Genomic DNA, 20,801 nt, shown 5'->3' with positions numbered 1-20,801 from the left:
CCTCATTTGTTATGTTTTGCTGTTTTTTCTTTTCTTTTTTTTTTCTTTTTCTTTTTTTTTTTCTTTTTAATTTTAAGGACTTAATGGGTAATTCTAAGTGTAAAAATAAGCCCTCAGACTTCTTTGTTTCATGATTTATTGCAGTGTATGGTTTGTGCTTTTTCCACTGGCAAGTGAATCCTTTTTGTCCAAAATTTAGATAAATCTTTTTGCTTGGCTAACATAAAGCAAATGTACACATTTGTGTACCAACATAGAAGTGCCTAGAGGTCCCAGTGTGAACACAAGAACTCTTGGGAAGAAGGCAATGCTGAAATACATTTCAAAGGAAAGTCCTTGTCTGAAATAACTTTTTTGTCTCAATAAATAATGTATATGATTTGGGGAAAAAGCATCATTTATCTGTTTTGCATATGTTGAATTCAAGCCCTAGATTCTTAGCTATTGTAAATAATTTTTGCTTTATTGACATCAGTTAGGTTGCTGTCTGTCATACCAGCTGGGAATCATTATCCCCTCTGATATGTAAGTCCAAAAAGCTTCCCAGTTCAGGAAACTGTGCCATCATAGTTACAGGGGGGACAAACTATTTAGAATCTAACTATGCACTCTGCATAATACTTTCAAAGTGTGAGTTTTAAGGGTACAGCTGAGTTGCTGATAATTTTGATCATATTTTTACCACATGGCATGTGGTGGCAATACTGACTTAAGGTATAGTGGGATTGATTCTGTATCATGTTGCGTTTGCAGTTTTGATTGCCCAACTGTTTTTAGCAGCTGCAGAATGTTCTAGATAAAAAAAGGCTGAAAATACATTTTTATAAACCTGTGTTCTGTTCACAGTGTGATTTTTACATGCTTAAAACTGGCATAAGAGAAGGGTAAATCTGTAAGAGTACAACGGAATTGATTCAGTTTTGAAAACAACCAAACAGCCTTTTTAGTGGATTTTTTAAAATCTGATCTGGTTTGTAATGTCAACTCAAGATAAAAATATGTAAACATAACTAAGGTAGTGCTGCATTGAAGCAGTGAGAATGAGCAGCCAGGGTCAAAGAGACAGAATACATTAAGCTAGTGTTGCTGCCTTATGATATTTAGTTAGCCATTTAACAGTGGTGTAAACTGAATGTTTATAATGAGTTTTCAGTCACAGAAGTTGACACTTTGACTTCTGCTCATGCCTCCTCTCCTGTTGGCCTTACAGTTTATCATGGTTTACAGGTGATCTGTAGCAGGAGTAATGATTATGGAATTGTAGTAGCAGGAAAGTCATTTTAAGGGAGATAAGCACGTATACTGTGGTAATGAATAGGATAAAAAGAAATTCTTTTGGGGAGGAAGCATGATTTTTGTGTTTTCAATTTTGCCACAGTCTTCCTGTGTGTCTTAGGACACTTAGCCTTTTGGTGACTATGTTTTTTGAGTCTGTGAAATGGGAACAAGTGTTAATTCATAGATTTAGAAATTAATTCCTTATTGGTTCTGTCTAAGAGTCATCTGCTTTATTTATCAAGGCTTTGGCTTGCAATCTGGATGTGGGGCACACTCAGCCTACAGCTTTGATTTAGCAAGCTGTGCTAAAACCAGATCTTGGATGGTTTCTATGAGTAATACCATTTACCCACAGAGAAGTTCTTAGTGTGCATATCAGAGAGAATGTGGACCTTTCCAACCTGTGTAACCTCCTTTAATAAAGATACAGTTACTGCAAATGAGCTCTTGTGAAAAGTGGATCTATTTGTGTTTTTATTCTGTGGCCTGAATAGAAGATACAACAGAATGGGCACTGTTCACTGGACATGGGAATTCTCACTTGCTCTGACTCATGTAGAACAACAGGGAGGGGGAGGAAAGTGGGCTCCACAAACCCAGTATCCAGTTTTGTCATTTAAAAAACCTTTTTGATCTGAACTTTGTACATTTAATATTCCAGAGGTATTTAGAAGTTTGATAAAAGTCCACAGTAGTGCTAGAGAAAGATAAGGCTCACTACTGTACTAAAACAATGTTGTGGTGCCAAGACAGTATATTTATGCTTTTTTTGTTGCAAGACTAACAGTGCCCATCAAACTTTGTATAATTTGGTATTATACTAAGTAAAGGAAAAAATACCCAATCATTCTCTAGGTTGCCATAAAAAATGCTTTAAGCTTAATATACCTCTACATTGCAAACCAGTCTGTTAGCATGATGTATTGCTTCACAGCAGCTGGGAGTAATACAGTGTGGTGAAATTACTGATGTGGTGGAGGCCAAGATTTTTTTTGTGTAGAATAGAAAGGATACTAATTTTTTTCCCATTATAATCAACCGTTATTTTGCCAATGAGTTTTCTAATGCGTCTTGCAGAGTTTCATGATAGTTTTTCAAAGCTGGATGAAAATTTCTGTGCTACCATTGTGGTCAGTCAATTTTTAGTATGCATAAAAGAAGCACTGTTGCCAAGTTTTCCTTCAAGCCTGTGAAGTCAAAGTAGCAAGGAATAGGACAAAGCCTCAGTAAGCTTTGGGAGCTAATGGGGAATTGCAAACTTCTGTTTATTGCACCAGGCACTTTCTCGAAATCTGCTTCATAGGGGCCAAACCACTCGTTTCCTCAGGCAGATAAGGAGGATGCTTTCTCTCCCTGAGTCAAAGCTCTGTGACTTTGTAAATAAGGCAGTATAAATGTATATTTTAAAAGTGTACTTCTAGAGGGATTGCAGCTAGCACATTGCAAACTTTTATCTCAGAAGACCTGAACTTCAGGACTAGTTAAACTGGTTAAGTTAAGAAGTATAGACTTTAAAACCACCTGCTATCAAAACAGCTAAGACATAAGTTGTGCCTCAATTATCTGAAATGGAATTTTTAAGCACACTACACAGGTATTAAATTGAAAATAAATGCTCCTCCTCCCCCCCCCCTTCAAGAGCATTCTGGGGGGTTTGAGACCTGTGGCACAGATTCTGGGGAACTTGCCTCTGTCGGAGCTCTGTGAGAGAGGAAATATAAGGAAATGTGCTCCCCCAGTTGTTTCAAGGCAATGAGTCGGGACCCTTTTACACAAGTTTCTCAATATGTAATTTTTTTATTTCTACTGCTGATGGGATCATTGCATGGATCTTGTTTGATATACATAGTCACAAGTGTTGATCTGTCAGATAAGGCCCAGGAGCTAATTAGACTTTCATTGTCTTGTCCATCATTTTCCAATTCTTCATTCTTAAGAATTAATCCAGCAGATGTAAATGTGGAAATAATTCTGTATGATCTCCTGCTTTAAGGCAGTCTTTCCCAGATTTGGACAATGCAGAGCAAGTGTGTTAATCTTCCATCAAGCAGATGGAAGCAATGCTCTAGAGTAGAATCCATTGATTGTTCATTGAAATTTAAACTCTCTATTTTTCAGGAAATTCCAGTGTTTTGAATTCATGTTTCCACCATGCATTGCAATATTTTTAATACAGTCAGGATGTGCAATTGTTTTCATATTTATTGTATTTTATATTGTAATTTAATAGAAAAGTCAAAACACTTTGACTTTCATGTATTAGACTGTAACTAAAAACAAAGCAATGGAGTCGAAACAAAGGGTCCTAACTTTACCAAAACTAAATATGTGGATTTAATGAAATTAAATGTTTTAATTGTATTCTCTTAAAAAAAAAAAAAAAAGCTTTAAGAAAATGCTGTTTCTCACAAAAACATTGGAATTCTAATTGCTGTTTCTCTGTTGTGTGGGAAAACGTTTGCTTTCTTGCCAATTTTGAATTTAGCTTTCTTGGTGTGGCATCACTCTAAACACACGAATGCCATAATACTGATTTTAGTAGGAGCAATTCAGATTACTTTTAAGACAAAACATAACTGACCTGAAATTTCTTCATGGGAAATCTAACAAAAAACTTATCAGTGAATGCAATGAGACTATGGAACAGACTTCAAAGTCTCCTACGAGAAGTATGCTAGAAGCAAAACATCTTAGAGTATACTGCAGGGGGGGGGAAATGGAAGCTTTCTGTGGAAATGAACAAGTTTAATAAGCCATTTCATATTTCATGTCTGTGAGTTTTGTTTTATTTCGGCCTGAAATAAAAGCTTTATTCTTCAAGGGCAACAGCAGCATGTTTTTTGTAACTCCTTAGCTTTCAACAATAGAGTATATTTTGGTTCACCATTGTGTTAAAACTGCAAGTGTTTTTTTCTGACTTCTTTGGCATAATGATTTATTAGTGTTGACACTCCAGGGTTGTTTCTCAGTAGAAGCTCAGGTTTTGCTCCTTCTGGCAGATTACATACAAATTATGCAAATTGCTATAGTGCAGGTTATAACTTAATTATGTTACACATTTTGAACAATGATAATTTCTGTAAGGAAAGCTGTCTAGCATTTTAGTTGCTAATGTATTTTTTTTTCTCCTTTTTGTATTCTACAAAAGAAACCACATTAAAAAGTGATAGTATATGTGCAGGTTTTGCTGCTGTGCAGCTTATCTGGTTGTGCTGCTAAAATATGTGAAAACAACATAGCAGTCATTGCCTATATTTATATGGTTAGTGGCTTTCCTAATGCAAAACTGTTTGGTTTTTTTTTCAGGGCTTTAATAATATGTTTATAATAATTAGCAATAAACTGTAACTTCACTTATGGAATTTCATAGAAGCCTGGAAAAATTTAACTTCTTTGTTTTGTCCAGGTAAATCTAACTTGCAAATTCAAGATACTTTGTAACCTTATAGCTCATATTTTGATATCCCAATTTATAGTCTACTTGTGAGGGGGGTTTTTAATACGTAAAACATAGGCATTTTAGGAATAAGTACAGTTAGTACATTTTTCTCCAACATTTTCGTTAGCTTTTGCTTCAAGTGAAATTCTTTCTTTTAATGTAATCGCGCCTCTCAGTTGCATTAATGAGTGGTTTTTATGTGTCTGTATTGCAGCTTCAAATTAAGGCAGCTCCACATAGTTCCCTGCTGACCTCAAGAAAGTGGTGATTCTAACTGTAGAATGAGGGTAGTTTCAGTCCAGAAATCGTTCCTTTGACATCAAATGGCTGAAATTGCCCAATGCTGCCTTTTTTTCTGAAAAAATAACAGTATAACTTATGGCTTAATTCCCTTCTTTTTTGCTATAGATACCTGTATTCATGTATATACATAAGCATATGCATATACATTATATAGAACTGGGCAGCATAAATACTGAATTAACAACAGCGCTTGGATTTCTGTGTTCGCATACTTGAGACAGACTTGCCACCTGCAGTGTTACAGATTGAAAGTCAGTCAAGATAAAGTTCACATACTGAAGAAATGAGTCTGATTCATAGTCCACGGAATCCACAACCTAAGGAGACCCCTACTAGCATGGCCACAGTTGGTTTCCCTATTAACTGTGTTTAGCACAGAATAAGGGCCAAAAACTGTCTAAGATGAGTCAGGTTTGAGGTGTGGTGGCAGGCCAATATTGGGAGTTGTGCTTTATTGTATCTGAGGTTTGAAGGAAGACATCTGATTTCAGGACTGTCAGCACTTAATTTATACGCATGCATGCACACTTAAGGCTTCTTTAAAAAAATAACCTTTGTATCACCTATGTGCCATTTAACTTTATTTGCATGTCAAAAGGAGCTGAGAAATCTAGCTACTTTTTTAAGCTTCTTGGTTCTTGTTAGATACTGCTCACTTAATTGAAGTTTTTATACTGAGTTTTATATAACATCTCATAATGATCTAATAGAAATATAACCAGTGCTACATAGTTCATTTGGGCTGCATGTTCTTGTGTTGTATTGCTCACACCTTATTAGTCTTCAGCAAATGTTCCACTTTAGTTTTGGCAAGCTGCTCGGAACACCATTTCCTTCTTTTCATTCTGGTGGAGTCCAATTGTTCTTTGCTTATACTACGTTAGCCTTTCCCAGAATTTAGCCTGGAGTTTTTATACACTGGGGAGTTTCCAGTGTGTTTAGATTATAAAATGATTTCCTAGTGTGACTGTGGCGAACATGCTTTCAGATAATACTGTCAAACTAGATTTTGGTGCTGGTTTTCTGTGTTTCTTTGCAATATTTTGCTATACAGAAATGATGAGTACAATCATTTTGTCTCTTGAAAGTGGTATTTTTCAAATCATGCTCCCAAATAGTTAGGATTGTCCCAAAACTTCTTCTATTTCTCATCAGGTTTGTGTAGATCAATTGGTGTAAGCAACTTTCTTATCAGTCATCTTGAGCAACTAAAGGAAGACTGTGATTACTCCACATGTTAATCGGGTGATGGATAAATATATTTAAAGTGTCTGGGTTTGGGTTTTTGCTTTGGTTTTTTTGGTTAAAAATCACCACCCCTATGCCTGAAAGACTACACCCAAACTAGCCTTAGTCATACAATTTCTTCTCTTTCATTTCTATATATGCCTTGAAAACCATTCAGGAAGATGACACAAAGTGGGGGGAAGTCCTTCCTCCTTTCTTTCCCCCAGTTTCTCCTAGGCTACTTGTTTGTGTCTGGTTTTAAGGCACAAACAAATGGTCCACGTGCCAGTTTTTGGTGATAAAACAGTTTAGAAATAAAATTCAAGGAGCACTGAACATTTAGCATCTCCAGAGTGAACGAGGTTTTGGAGAGCCTGTGTTCAAATACTATATATAATTCCTCTAAGCAACACTGAAAGCCTCAGGTGATTACATATCCATGCAAGGGTGCTGTTTCCCTTGCTCCCTCTTTATTTCATTCATATTTCAAGTTCATATTAAATTCAGTGAACTTCTCATTTAGGAGGGTGCTGCGAGAGCCCTGGCAAAATTTTTTTGCTGTCCTAGGCAGATAAAAAATGGCCACCTACATACCAGCAGACTTCCAGGACACTGACAGCTATTCCCTTGTTGCAGTTTTCTGCCTACAGCTGTGCTGGAACTTCATGCTCCCATTCCTACCACCTCCTGCCAGTGAAAGTGTGCTTATGCTGATGTGGAACTCGGAACTGGAATGGTTGAAGTGCAGGTGCATGCTTTTTCCCTTTGTACAGGTGGTGAGGATTTCTGGCAGCTGTTTGTGGTTTAATGTCATTAAACAGCCGTAAAAAGGTTGCTCAGAATGTGACTGTCAGAACCTGACATCTCTGATTTTTGCTGTCCACTAGACTAAAGGTTACTAAAGGACAATTATGAGTAATGTTAAATTAATGTAAAATCATATAAGATATTTAAATTCAATTATTCAAAATAAGCTATTGAAATATGTCTTAAGATGGGCAGGTGGATGACTGTTGAAGAATCAGTGAGTTTGCCAAGGTTCAATTGTGTCTCCTTTTCACAAATATACATCTTCAAAGTCTTACTGGAGTTTGGCGTAAATTGTTACTGTCTGTTAAATGAGAACCGCCTACTAAATCACTGCAAGGAAAAAAGTTATCTTGGATTTGTTTTGAAAATTCCTGTTACACACCACGTCAAAATGTTACCAGGCTTACTGTGTCAGTAGTGTTAATGGAGAAAAGTTGTTTCTTGATACTATTTGATGGCATCTCTTTTTTCTGTTGCTGAAAAAGAGGAGACAAAAAGTTGAGACAGTAGTGATACTGGGGGCTGGGAGGGTGCCCCTGCTGTATTCAAATAGTCATTTCTTTAAGGTGATGCACAGCATTGTTCCAAATGAAAAATGAAAAAAACAGCAATGAAATAAATATCCATGCCACTGCAAACTGCTCCACTTTGAACAGTTTTGTTATAGCATTAATTTACACTTTTTAGAGTTACAAGAATGTTATAAACCATAGTTCAGGTTATCCTCAAAAGACTATTCTGTTTCTTGCTTAGTGTTGGAGAGTTGCTGAGTCTGATGGTGAGAGTACTTAAGCATTATCAAATAACTAATGAATTCCTAAATTTAAATTAGGAATGGAAGTGCTATACTGAATTCTTATTTCACTGTCCAGAATTTAAAATACAAAAGATCTTTGCTATATTTATGCATAGAATAGCATACTCTTTCAATGAACTTACTTCTAAATACAAAACATTTGCAAACAATCATTGTATACAAAGGCTAAATATTTAAGAAACAAGTGAAGGAAGATCACTTCCCTCTTAGCTGTGTTAAATTTGTATAGAGAATTTAGGGTGTTCTTACAATTCCAACAGTTCTTGTGATGTAAAAATTTAAAGGGGTTTTTTGTTTTCTGTGAAGAGGAAGAAGTAGGAGGGCAGGAGAAAGGAGGTTATTTATTAGACTTTTATAGTCTTTGCAAACCAGGTAGTAAGCAATGCTTCTATTTTACAGACCAAGTTGTAAGTACTGCCTCTCTTCTTGGTTCCTGAAAAAACAGTATCATCATGGCTTTTAAAGAAGTAGGGAGGGCCTGTCTTTTCAAGAGTACAGCATTGTTAAGGTATTTAGTAGTAAGTAAGCACCTTTTAAAATTACAATCTACTGTTAAAAATAGTGTTAAACACTGTAAAATGATGATAAGTATTCTATCATGTAGAATGAAACTTACAACCTAGAAGTTAAAGGTTTGTATTCCAGAGTTTGTAACTGACTTTGCAGTAGTAAGCTTGGAGTTATGCTCAAGGAAGTCTTTGAAGTCTCTTTCAAGGCTCCTATGCCTGTTACTCATTAGGGAAAAAAAAAATTACATTTTATAAGAATTTAATTAATATATGTTTCATTTAATAAAGTGATACACTGAAACCAAATATAAACTGTTTGTCCCTGAATTCCATGTAGGAATGCTCATCAAAATTTTTTCTACTTTTGTAGAAGTGCAAACTACTGTGTAATGACCTCAGAGAGGTTTAGTAATGTTGTTAATATTGCCTTTAATATTGAGGTCTGTTATGTAAATTTGTTAAAGGTAGAAATGTATTTTAGTGTACTGAGGCATTAGGAAACCCTTTGTACATAAACTCACCGGAACTGTTCCTCTATAGAGAAAACATTTCTAGCCTTATATTTCAGTTTTATAAAGAGAAATAATTGTAAGACTCTGCATTCCCATTGAGAAACTGACTGAAGTCCAAATGCAGGGAAAGTTTACCAGGTGAAAAGAACCCACAGCAGGCTGGAAAGAGTAAGGCTTTTGTATACCATCATCCGGGGTATGACTTTCTAGGTCCGTCTGTCAGGATTGTTATTAAGCTCAACTTTTCCCATTGCGCTATGACTGTCCTAAAAAACAGTGCTTATTAGAGTTCCCCTGTGGCTGACCGAGTAGCAGCTGTGAAGAGTTCTGTAATGTGAACTGCAAACTGTTTTATTAAACAAATGCCAGTTGTTACGCACAAATTACTCAGGGTAGAGTGCCAGAAAAGATCGAGATCTTCCTCTACCACCATTTGATGGACAGCCCTCGCCTGAGAAAAGTTTGGGGACTAAAATAGCAAGGGTGGGGCAAGCCAGGAAGTAGGAATTATTATTTTGAGGGGAAGCACATGCTGGCCACTCACCCTCTGCCTCTCCTAGCTGAGGATGCCAGTCCCTTGCATTCAGATGCTGCTAGAACCTTCCAGAAAGTTTTCACAAGAAAAATAAATTCAGAAGTGCTTACTTTATTTTAGGCAGTTGATTATTTTAGCAATATATTTAGGAAGAAAAATACTTGCTGCTACCAACACACAACTGCATGTGCCAAAATTCAGTTCACAAAATTCGGGAGTCTCTTGATGCAGTGAAAGGCACAAAGTGTAATCTTCGCAGGTGGGCAATAGTTGTTACTGTGTATTCTGCTTGTGGAGCAGGCAGGTGACATCTCAGCATGCTCTTCTTGCTTTAAGTATTTCTGGTGTACCTGGAACTGTGCTGCCTAGAAATCTTATTAGACCAGCAGGTAAATTCTGCTTGCAGTTATATTAGTAGTAAATGCTGAATAAGTCACCTGGTGCCATAGGAGTACTGCAGATTTTTCAGCATTTGATCCTAAATACCTCATTCTTTAATATTTTCTAGGCTATGTTATTTGTTACACTTAGCATAAAGAACGTCTACTAAAATTGCTTATTGCTATTGTAATAATTGAGTAATACACCCTGCTTGCTCTCCCCCCCCCCCCCCCCCCCCCCCCCCCCCCCATAGTTTTGCACAAAAACAATGAGAATATTTTCTAGTCAGCTCAGGTGCCAACACATGAATAACTGTATGACCTAAACACTGGTCTTACACATACAAACACGAAATACAAAGGCTACTCAAAGGTCAAGAAACATCAAAGGTTGAAGACATGGATGTCTGCTGCTTGAACCGTGTTCCCGAGTCCACCTAGTAATTTAGATCATAGAAGCTTTAGGCTGACTCAGCCCAGCCTTCGAGGGGCACAGTTTTTTCTTAGCACTTATTGAATGACTGCCAGCCTATTGTTCCCGACTATTGTTGTCTGAAAAGACAACATGTACTAAAGATGAGAAACAGGAAATGTTCATTTGTCCTCTCTGTGGCAGAAGAAACTTTCCAGATTCCATGTGTTGAGGTAATTGTTCGGAAGGGTATTTTTCTTCAAAATGCGCAACAGTTAGATCACTGGGACAATGGTGACGGCCAATACATGATTATGTATTTTATAAAAGAAGACACTACCCATTTTCATCTGAATGCAGAGGAAGGTATGCTTCTTACAATGTATAAACTGTGAAATACTTTATTTAAATGACATATTAAGGAATATTACAGAGGTTCTCTTTTGGCTTTTGCTACATGCCAGAATACATGGCTCTTCTGAGATCCTTACTTTCCAGTAACTTCTGTTTCCTTTTACTTCCAACAACTATGTCTTTGTAGCTTGTTACTTTTCCTCTTTTAACTGGTTCTTGGCAATCTATGATCTTCCTTCCTACAAAGGGTCTCCTTCACACTTCATTCCGCAGCATGATTGCTTCCCTGCATAAGCTGCTGGTGACACCACACACAGAATACAGGATTTTCCATGTACAGTCCATGCCAATAGGCTTTGCTTCTGAGGTCAGGTCCTCATCCTAAGCAAATTGTTCTGGTTGGTCTCTTGTAAACCCAGTCCCTGCGCAGCCCTTCTCCCCTTGCCTGTGCAACTCAAAGATCATTAGTAAAGAAACAGGAAAGGAAGTAGATTTGTGAAAGAGAAGGCAGTCTCAAATCACCAGTAAAAATGACCTGATGCTGACTTCCACTATGCATTTTCATATATTTCTGCAAGTCCAACTGCAGGAAGGGCAGACAACTGCTCCATGCACCCTACTTCTTGGGGAAACATAAAATACATAGTAAACTATTGTGCCAATTAATGGCAAAATGCTTGTGGATTAATATCTTTCACATGTCTTATAAAACTGGTAACTTACATCTGTCTCCCAGAAGCAGTGATTTTGCTCGTGTTGTATTTTTAAAACAAGAGAAAAAGTATTTTCATTTATAAGTTATGTTTTCTAATATATGTACTCTCAAGGTTTTTACTAAAAGTTTATTTCTATTTATCTAAGGTTGAATACCACCCTTTCCAAAGACCTCAGGAACTGGTCAGTTATTGTAGGAGCAGAGATATTGTTTTTGAAGGCTACTGTCCTTTAGCCAAAGGTGAAGTACTCACTCATCCTAGTATCATTCAGCTGGCAAAGAAATATGGCAGAACCCCAGCACAGATTTGCATACGCTGGAATATACAGGTAATGGAGGGTGGTAATAAAAACGTGTCTCCTCTCTCAGGGAAAAAAAAAAATGCAAATAGTTTGGGTTTTGTGCATCAAACCAGAATTTATACAGAACATATTTTTGCCTTCAGTATGTCAATATCGTGTGAACTAACTGTGTACTAGAAATTTGGAATGTAGTATGCAAAGCACAGTAGTATTTTAAATAGGCAAATAATCTGATTGTAGAGAATAAAAAGCACCACCAATAAAAGAGATGTTTTCAAACTAAATGTTACAAGCAGTATGGTGCATCTTTCCATTTCTGTCACTCAACACAAAGTACTAAGCAGTGAAATAGTGTATTAAGTTGACATAAACAACATAATCTGTGTTGGAATTTAATGCAGTGTATATAACTGCAATTGAAAATAGCATATAGAAATGTCAGTGTCCTCTGAAAAATGAAATTAAAACCTCAGAAGACATGAGGAGTGTCTTGAAATGTTTTGGAGAGAGATCATTTTCTTTGAAACTATGTAAATTTCAATGACAAGAAGCATTATGTTTTTCAGAATGGGATTGTCACTATTCCAAAGTCCACAAAAGCAGAAAGGATAGAGGAAAACTGCAAGGTAAGATTTGGTTATGCACTCAAGTCTGACGAACGTTCACATTACTGTTTTTAATACTTGGTTTGCCTTCCCATTTTCCTATACCAATTTTATATTGGGGCAACTCAGTTAAAGCTGGCAAATTAGAGTACCTTAAAATTGCAACAATATATAGTAGAAAACCGTAATTTACAAATGTCAGAAATCACCTGGAGAGCTAATCACTGTGTATAAAAAAGATATCCATAGAAAGACCTTTCATAGTTGATTTTTATTATTAATATTTTTATTTATTACTTGGCTGATTGCAGAGCATCCTAATCTGGTTATGGTTAGGTCCTTCTTGTGATAGGCATACAGGTCAAACGGAAGGAGTTTGTCTGCTATGGATAACACTGTATGAAAGCTGTAAAACTCCCTTGGGGATATCCCAGTTAGAGACCTTCTAAGGAAATCACAGTCCTGCCAGAGCTGACTCTTCCCCTACCTTTTTCATTCTACTCGACTTGCAGAGAACGTCCCAGCATGAAGGGGATGGACAAGGAAAAGTAAGGGATGAATGAGGATTGACAGCATGATTCCCCCCACCCTTTTTTAATTTCCTTTTCATACCTAATGTTTTTAATTCATTACTACTTTTTTCTCTTCGTGCTTTCTTTGGGGGAGGGGAAACCACAACCACCTTATTGTTACTTCCAAAAATATTGTAGGGGTATGAAGTGTTTGGCAAATCAGGAAGAAAGTTTGCACCTGCTAGTTAAATCTCTCTGTGTGTGCGCTGTATTGTGAACCAGATCAGAGAACAAAACCAGGTTAAAAATCCTTCCTTATTATTTTTATTTTATTTTCCCTAATGATATTTTAAATCCAGATTAATTCTGGTTTTTACAGAGTTCATTCTATGGCCCCACAAATACATTTTGCACAACTGAGGGAATGCATTGCAGAAAAACTTAAAACACTTAGGCTGGAGAGGAGGAGGGGAGAACTGGCACAGTTACTGAGTGGTGTTTATCACGTCTCCCTTGTTTTTTCTTTCCCCCGTGCCAGTGTGTTGGCCTGAGTCTCTACTACCTCTAGTCAAGTTGGTAAAAGCATGGATCTCATTAAGCCCTCAGTATCTAATATAATATATAGTATTTCTAGTTCTGTGACTGGTCCCTGGTTTAGGTTTAAAAAGCTTGAGCACTGAAGTTTGACTACAAGGGTCATTCCAGCAGACAGTGATTGCTGGATAATGCAGGATGGGAGGAGCTCATTTGGCACAAGTTCAGGCTCCACAGGATCTTTTTATTGAGTATGGAGGAGCTCTGACAAAGACAACAGACCAACTTAAAGCAACTTCAGTCCTGAAGTGATGATGTCTGAATAAGACACCTACTAAGAAAACACTGATGCCGTCATTCATGTTGCAGGTCTCGCAACAAGAGAAGTCGGTGGCTGTAAGAACCTATGCATGAAGACAGGTGGTTGCTTTCAAGTTCAAGTTAATATTGAGGCACTATAGCACTGTATCTGTTTCTGTATTAGCTGCTGTATCTGTTTCTGTATTAGCTGATGCATGAGTGTTTTGTCTAAGTACACATAGAAAAGATAGATATAGCCTTTGGTTTGCTAGCTTTATGAATGTCCTGATACGTTCTAGTAATTCTCTTTGGCTAAAGTTCTGAGGAAAAGAACTCTTAACGCTCAAAACAGAACATTGGGATGTAAGTGAAATACTGAGCTCAGGTTTCCAGAGGGATTGCAGTCAGGCTATTCATATATCTCTGGCAGTGACCATATAGAGTGCTGTCAAAAACAGCTTTGATGCTACCATTTTCTTGGACCCTTGCCTGAGGCCAGAGTGGTACAAAACCATCTTAACAGAGTCTACAAAAAAAATTAGTCATAAAAGGAGCAAAGGACCCAGTGGAGCCCATCAGCTTAATGGAATTATTTGTCTATGACAAAATATAAGAAGAATTTCCAGAAGGAAAAACACAGAAAAAGTTCTGCCTTGCATTTAAATGAATCTTGGTCAGTTTAAATAACAGAAACACTCCTGATTCTGTCTGTGTTCATGATATTAACTATATATGCATTCCCATAGGTGTTTGATTTTACAATAGCAGAAGACGATGTTGAAATTCTGAATGGAATGCATGATGGGAGACATGTTTCCTGGGACTCAAGCCTTATCGTGCGAATGAAGGTTTGAGCTCTTTCCTTTGTCAGTGATCAGTGAGTCGCACCATGTAATTTAAAATCAGGGAAGGTTACAATAAGAATATAATCATAAGATTAATGGCTGCTATTAATCATAACTGATTTGGAATCCTTAACATTGATAACAGACAAAAGGTATTTTTGAGGGTAGCACTTTCGTACAGACATCTTACATTTCCATCTCAAATCCTGATCCATAGTTCATTGAAGCCCATGTAAAGCCTCCTATTTATGCCATTGACCCTGCATCAGGCCATTTAATCAGAGCATGAGGAGATCTCCGTTCTTTAAAAATGTAAGAAGAAATTATACCTACTAGTGTACAACACAGGTGTTAAGGATGAAATAATTTTTCAAGTACTTTGTTAGTGGGATACAATGTACAAAGAAGAAAAAGCTGGGTGAAAAAAATGTTAATATCATTATTATTATAGTATTTATACTGTACAATATACTGCAAATCCCCATCAAAAATACAATCTCCCTGTAATAAGTAGTATCTGGGCATCACCAAAAAAAGTGTTATGCATATTGTTGCATAATAATAGCACTGACCCAGAGAGTTCTATGCATATTATTTACTAGCCTGTAGATATAACAAAGTAGAAATCTCTCCAGAGAAGTCCATGTACAAATAAACTATCTGCATGGCTAAGAGTTGAGCAGCAAGTTCTAAGAGCCAAAGAGGCATCTTTGTTATTACTGATCTTTATCTCTTACTGGAAATTCTGGTGAGTTTTGTGTAGCTTTTAGTGAGAATTAGTTTAGCTTTCATTTTGGATTTGTCCAGGAAATCTCATTAAGAGACCATACTGTTCCTCAGATTTCCTTATAAAATATGTATGCATATAGAGAGATAGATATAGATGTATGTAGTTTACAGATCTGTTTTGAGAAATATGTCTGCAGAGTCTTTTATCAGCTGGGTATTCAACTTCTAGTCACATTGGTTTGATATTTTAGGAGTTCCTGTGTCTAGAAAGGTATGGAAAATCTGACTGATTTATATTGTGTGTGGACTTCCTGAGGCAGTTTTCCCAGTGCTGTTCTGCTTTACTCATATTGTGAAACAGAGCTCCTTAGTTTTTTATCAAGAAGTGATTTACAACAATCATATATTCTAGCCTGCATTGTTTATCCTCAAAGTAGAGCTTCTATACAGCTTGGCTAAAATACAGACAAACTTACCTTTTTGATAACAGCTCCTCAAAATAATTGGCTGGTTTTTCCTGGTAAACATTTTGGCTAAAATTTGTCTAGATTTGCCTCTGGAATAATTAATGTGTTATTACTTTAAAATACAAGATATTGTATGAAATGCTGCGCTCACTAATACCTGTACAATGTACTGTTCCAAGAAAGAGACACAATCTCCACAGTAAGGTTATTTTCTAGAGTTTCAAGTGTGGCCTGCAGTTTGGGGTGCTTCAGTATCCGGGAATGCCACTTTAGGTGTCTAAGAACAGCTACGTACCTGGCTTCACTGTTGTGATGAGGGGTTCAATAGTTCCAAAAAGTAAGGCTTATTTATAAAATCAAGGTAACTTTTAGGCTTTTTTTAGCTTTTGCAGAAAATGGTGGCAATGACTAAGTGAAAATTGGAAAGATTGCACAGAAATAAACCTTTCTACCAGTGGTCATCAGCTAATCCTGCTTTTGAAAAGTCACTTTATAGAGCAATACCTTAGTAATATGAAAAAAACCTGTTACTGTGCTGTTGAGGGACTCCTTGCTACACAGCGTTTCTGAATTCATAAAATGAGGACTAGAAGCGAATCATGTGCCTAGTATTCACTCAGTGTGGCTTTTTGGCAGTGAAGACTTCCTCGAAACTACAAGAGAAGTTGGAGTTTTACCTCTAGTTCTCCCTAAAGAAACAGACATCACATCAACGTACTATTTCCAACACAACTGATGTATACAAAGTGAACCAAATCTTTATGTATCTAGCAAATTCTAGCTTTAGTATTATCAGAACAGTATCAGTTAGGACTAGCTACATGGCTAGAAGTCCCGTGTTGGTTAGAACAGCTGTTTTTTCTGCACTTATTTCTGACTGATTACCTCCCTGTTCTGAGCTAAACAGAGCTAAACCAGATTTTCTTGCTAATCCCCCACATAGATGACTTTAGCCTACAGTGAGGATGGCTTCCTAATTCATTGATATATTTCATTGTTTCCTCTGTCAAAGAGATTTTACGGTGGTTTTTGTGTCTGCATCTGCTTTTGCTAGGAAGTCAAGCCACCATTTTCTCTGATCTAGATCATGGTATCTAAGCAGTACAATGACTAATGAAAGGAATAATCAGATAGAAATAGTATTACTAAAAAAGTATTCTTCTTAAGGAGCAGTAGTGGCAAGTTACAGTTTTAATCTAATACTGACCTAACTACCTTCAGACTTAATAATTGTTGTTTCAGGACTTTTTCTGGGGTTTGGGTTGGGGTTGGCTTTTTTTGTGACCTTTTCTAGCAATTCCTTTGCTACCAGGTAGTAGCTTTAGAACTAAAGAGTTTAATTTAACTATGTACAAAGTCAAGTGTAATTTCAGGCGGTATAAGCTTTTTAAGTGCCAGAACTCAGCTGACCCATGCTATGGTGTAGCATGCAGTTTTGCACGTTGTGCCATCACTAATAGCCATTGCTTTCTGCTAGAAGCTGTAATTGCCCCAAGAGACTGGAACCCTGTTATCTCCTGTGAGCTTGGGATATGTCACTGGAGCCTCTTCCTTTGAATACGGTGTTCACAAGTTTTATACTATGTTAGTTAACTTAGAATCATTGAGCAAATCCTTTTTTGCTTTTGATCAGGTTGCAGAAGGAAAGGCAGACTCAGTATATTCATATTTTATGCTCTTCTCTGCAACTCAATTGACATTACAGATGTGGTAGATAGTTTTCTTTTTAAGCAAAGGCGCTGAAGAATAAGTCACATCACCTTATCTAAATGGACATTTCTGAAGTACTGACAACTTTGATCATCGTATAAAGAAATAAGACAACTAATAAGAAATTAGAAAGTGAACAGTAGTGAGATTTAGGGGTAGCAGTAAGGAGTGATGTTCTGTAATAGGAGCAGAACTTAGAAGACCAAAAGGATATAAAAGTGCTGAACATACAAAATCAGGAAGTTTAACTCCTTTTTTTTATTTCTTCTTTGGTCAGTTAGCCTGCAGGTGCTCATTTTTTTTTAAGACTTTTTTTTTTTTTTAAAAAACTCAAAATTCATCCCTCAAGTGAATTCTTGGAATTATATGCATATTCTTCCCCGGGGCTGAAATTCTTCCCCTTGTCCATGTTTCTGTAAGACAAGCTTTCTCTAGAGAGAAAACTTTTTCACCTTTCTACAATGACCATTTTTAAGATACAGCAATGCATCCATTTTATCAGTGTAACCCATCATCTTGCCAATAGGAACAGGGAATACATCTGAAAATTGAAGGCACTTTTTCTTCCATATTATGTAGGTCATTTATGGTAGTGCCTGACTGGGGCACTCCTTTCTAGTTGAGATAAACCATTATTTAAAATAAGATACAATTTATCAGTGTTATCTAGCTAAGTGCAATCAGCTGCCTTTGCGGGAGCACTGTGACTCTAACTGAAGGGAGTTCTCTTGAAACAAGGAAAGGAAAAAAATAAACTGAAAGTCAGTGGAAAGGGTGAGGCCATTTTCTATGCAGCTAAGTGGCTTCCTGTCTGAGTGGCTCCCTCTCTACTTTTTCTTGCCTATTTCTGAATTTAATCTTTTATGTTACTGGAGGTGAAGGCACCTGAGAATGCTTAATTGAAAAATAATGGGAATAGTTTTGTAAAGTGCATACTTGAGGAAAATATTTTTTTTTAATCAGGCTGCAGAAGTGTTTCTACCACACCTGACCTGCAACATAACTTTCAAGACATTGTTCTTCTGACTAGCACGTGTAATAAACTATAATACTAGTAAGTTCACAAATCCACTAAGCTCAGCAGACTGCATAATATTCACCCTTCTTTTTGCACCGTGGTTAACACCAGCTGATTTTCTTTTTAAAATAGCAATGCTGAACTGTTCTGACAGGAAAGCTGACGTTAACCCCATGTTTTTGAAAATGGGGACAAAGGTGGAGTGGCTCTTGCTGACACTAATTGAATCCAAGCAGTTAACTCTTTCTACGTTGCCACACCCCTTCCAAAGCTTTGAAGCTCATCTCTGACTCTGGTGCATTGGGTAAAAATAACAGATACACCAACCTTCTGGCAATTTTTCATGTTGCTGTGCTGGGAGTCTTTCTCTGTACTAAATCTTTTGACACTTTTTTCAGCCTCCATTAAGATGTCTGCACTTTTGAAAGAAAATGTTGAGTATTCACACTGCCTTGTAGTGAGCCTATGTTATATTTATGATGTAAATGATGCAGCCTTACTATTTGTCTTTATGAATGGCTGCTTATCCATCTGCAGCATCACATAGGACTAACTATAACTGCCAGCATGTTACAGAATAGTAATGACTTCTAAGGGACCAGAGCATGAGTACTATCTCCAAAACTGGCCACTACTCATTAGGGGGGGGGAAAGGTGGGGGGGGGGGGGGGGAAGAGCACAAAGCCTGAAATTAATTTAAATCAATGACGCTGATGCTACTTCCCAGTGATACAACATGTATCACTGTGTAAACCATTGTAGGCATGACCAACATTATGGGATGTGCTTCTCTAAGCAGCTTTGCACAGATCCATTTTACCAATCTCAATCACTGTGCCCGAGAGGAATATTTAATAGTGGCTTTGCTAGCCGGTGTCCTTTGAGAACCATTCTGTAGACAAACTACTAATAGGAAATTCAGGAGTATGTTAGCAGCTTTATCATCCTATTAATGATTGTTCTATTTTTTTCCTCCAGCAAAATAGATTTCCTGGACTTTCTAGATGATGCTTCAAAATTCCAGTATAATGAACTAGTGCTGAGTTCATAACTTGGCTGTGAAATTTGGAGGGGGCAGGGAGTGTACCATTAGTTTCACAATTTTCTGGTAACAAGGAGAGCAGAGATTGTTGGGTTGTTTTGTTCTGGTTTGTTTTTCTTTTTTCTATGAATTCATTTTTTCCTAATGGTTCTTCATGACCTGGATTCATCCCATTGAATATCCATAAGTATAATGTTGCCAAGGTGAATTTACAGGAAATCACTTGCTTTGAGTGCAGTATAAAGGTGGTGGAAGATTAATCTGAAGCATAGCTGTCAAGGTTATACATATACTTTGGTATAAATTCACTTTCCTGATGTTGAAATATATATATTTGATGGAGTCTTTATATTAATGAAATGGCAACCAGCTATTTTATATCACATGGTTTGTGAGATTTTTTGCATGATTATCACGAATGCCTTATAAACCAGATAGAAATGCCTTTGATTGATTAATCTGAAAAATTATCACAGCTGGTTTTGGGTTTTTTTTCCAGGAAATGGTTATTTTACTTCTTCCCACCCTCCCCATGTTACTGGTAAGTAATATCTATAATCTGCCAAATAATTGCGGATTTTCCATCTAAGAATTCTGTTTCTTCAGAACAGCACGTTAAGTTCAGTTATGTCCATTAAGGTCTTTACATTTTCTTCTAGGGTAAACTAGAGTAGGACTTCAGTTGACTGATGCGTATCACTGGAATAAAAAATTAACCTTCAAAAAGTTTTCTAATGCTGCGTTATACAGTTTCGTTACTGTAGAACTTCTGCTATATTTTAATATATATGAAAAAAACATGTATCATGATTAGATATATTAAAGTGTGTTACGGTTTTGGGTGCAGTGATACGCAGTAAACCTATTGCATGTCACTTTTTCAACTACTTCAATTCTTTCCACTTGGACTTAAGCTTTTCCTAATGTTATGTTCAGCTTAGTGATCTAAAAAAAGTACAAATTCTCACAAAAATGAATATAGCAACCTTTTTACAATAGCCTTTTAAAACAAAAAAGGCCATTTAATTAATATTAATTCATTATCAATAACTTAAAAACAGACCACCCGAATTATAGAATGCTAATACTAAACAAATATGTGTGCTTTAGTCTTTGCAGTGTTCTCATCAGTTGGTTTTTTTTCTCTCCAACCCAGGTTTTTGATTTTAGTCTGAGGGAAGAAGATATGGAATTTTTGAACACTATGAATATAAACAGAAAATTAATTCATCTAACCTATCCACTGTGCAAAGGATAATTTAAAACCAGATTGTTCTATACTGCAAAAGTGATGCAACTGAAACATTCATTAATTTTAAACAGAACAATAAATCTAACTTGTTTTCTTGGGTACTCAGAGTACCTAATAAATATCAATCAAAAAAATGAGTATCAATGGCTTATATATACTGTTATGTTAACAAATTAATAAAATCATTTTGTTTA

General features: G+C 36.6%; 1 protein-coding gene across 1 annotated transcript in view; it reads left to right on the top strand.

The window, feature by feature from the left end:
- LOC115348771 (uncharacterized oxidoreductase ZK1290.5-like) overlaps positions 1–20,801 on the top strand; it is a gene marked incomplete at its 5' end in the record, with an annotated part of 52,562 nt that extends 31,761 nt beyond the window's left edge. The window contains 7 exon segments of the mRNA XM_041127857.1: positions 6,176–6,242; positions 6,244–6,265; positions 11,438–11,620; positions 12,160–12,219; positions 14,291–14,392; positions 19,855–19,896; positions 20,512–20,801. Of these exon segments, the coding sequence (XP_040983791.1) occupies positions 6,176–6,242; positions 6,244–6,265; positions 11,438–11,620; positions 12,160–12,219; positions 14,291–14,392; positions 19,855–19,896; positions 20,512–20,613 (578 nt within the window).

The sequence above is a fragment of the Aquila chrysaetos genome, chromosome 12 (assembly GCF_900496995.4).
Source record: "Aquila chrysaetos chrysaetos chromosome 12, bAquChr1.4, whole genome shotgun sequence".
In the NCBI taxonomy this organism is placed as follows: domain Eukaryota; kingdom Metazoa; phylum Chordata; class Aves; order Accipitriformes; family Accipitridae; genus Aquila; species Aquila chrysaetos.
This window is presented reverse-complemented; position numbering and strand designations above follow the sequence as displayed.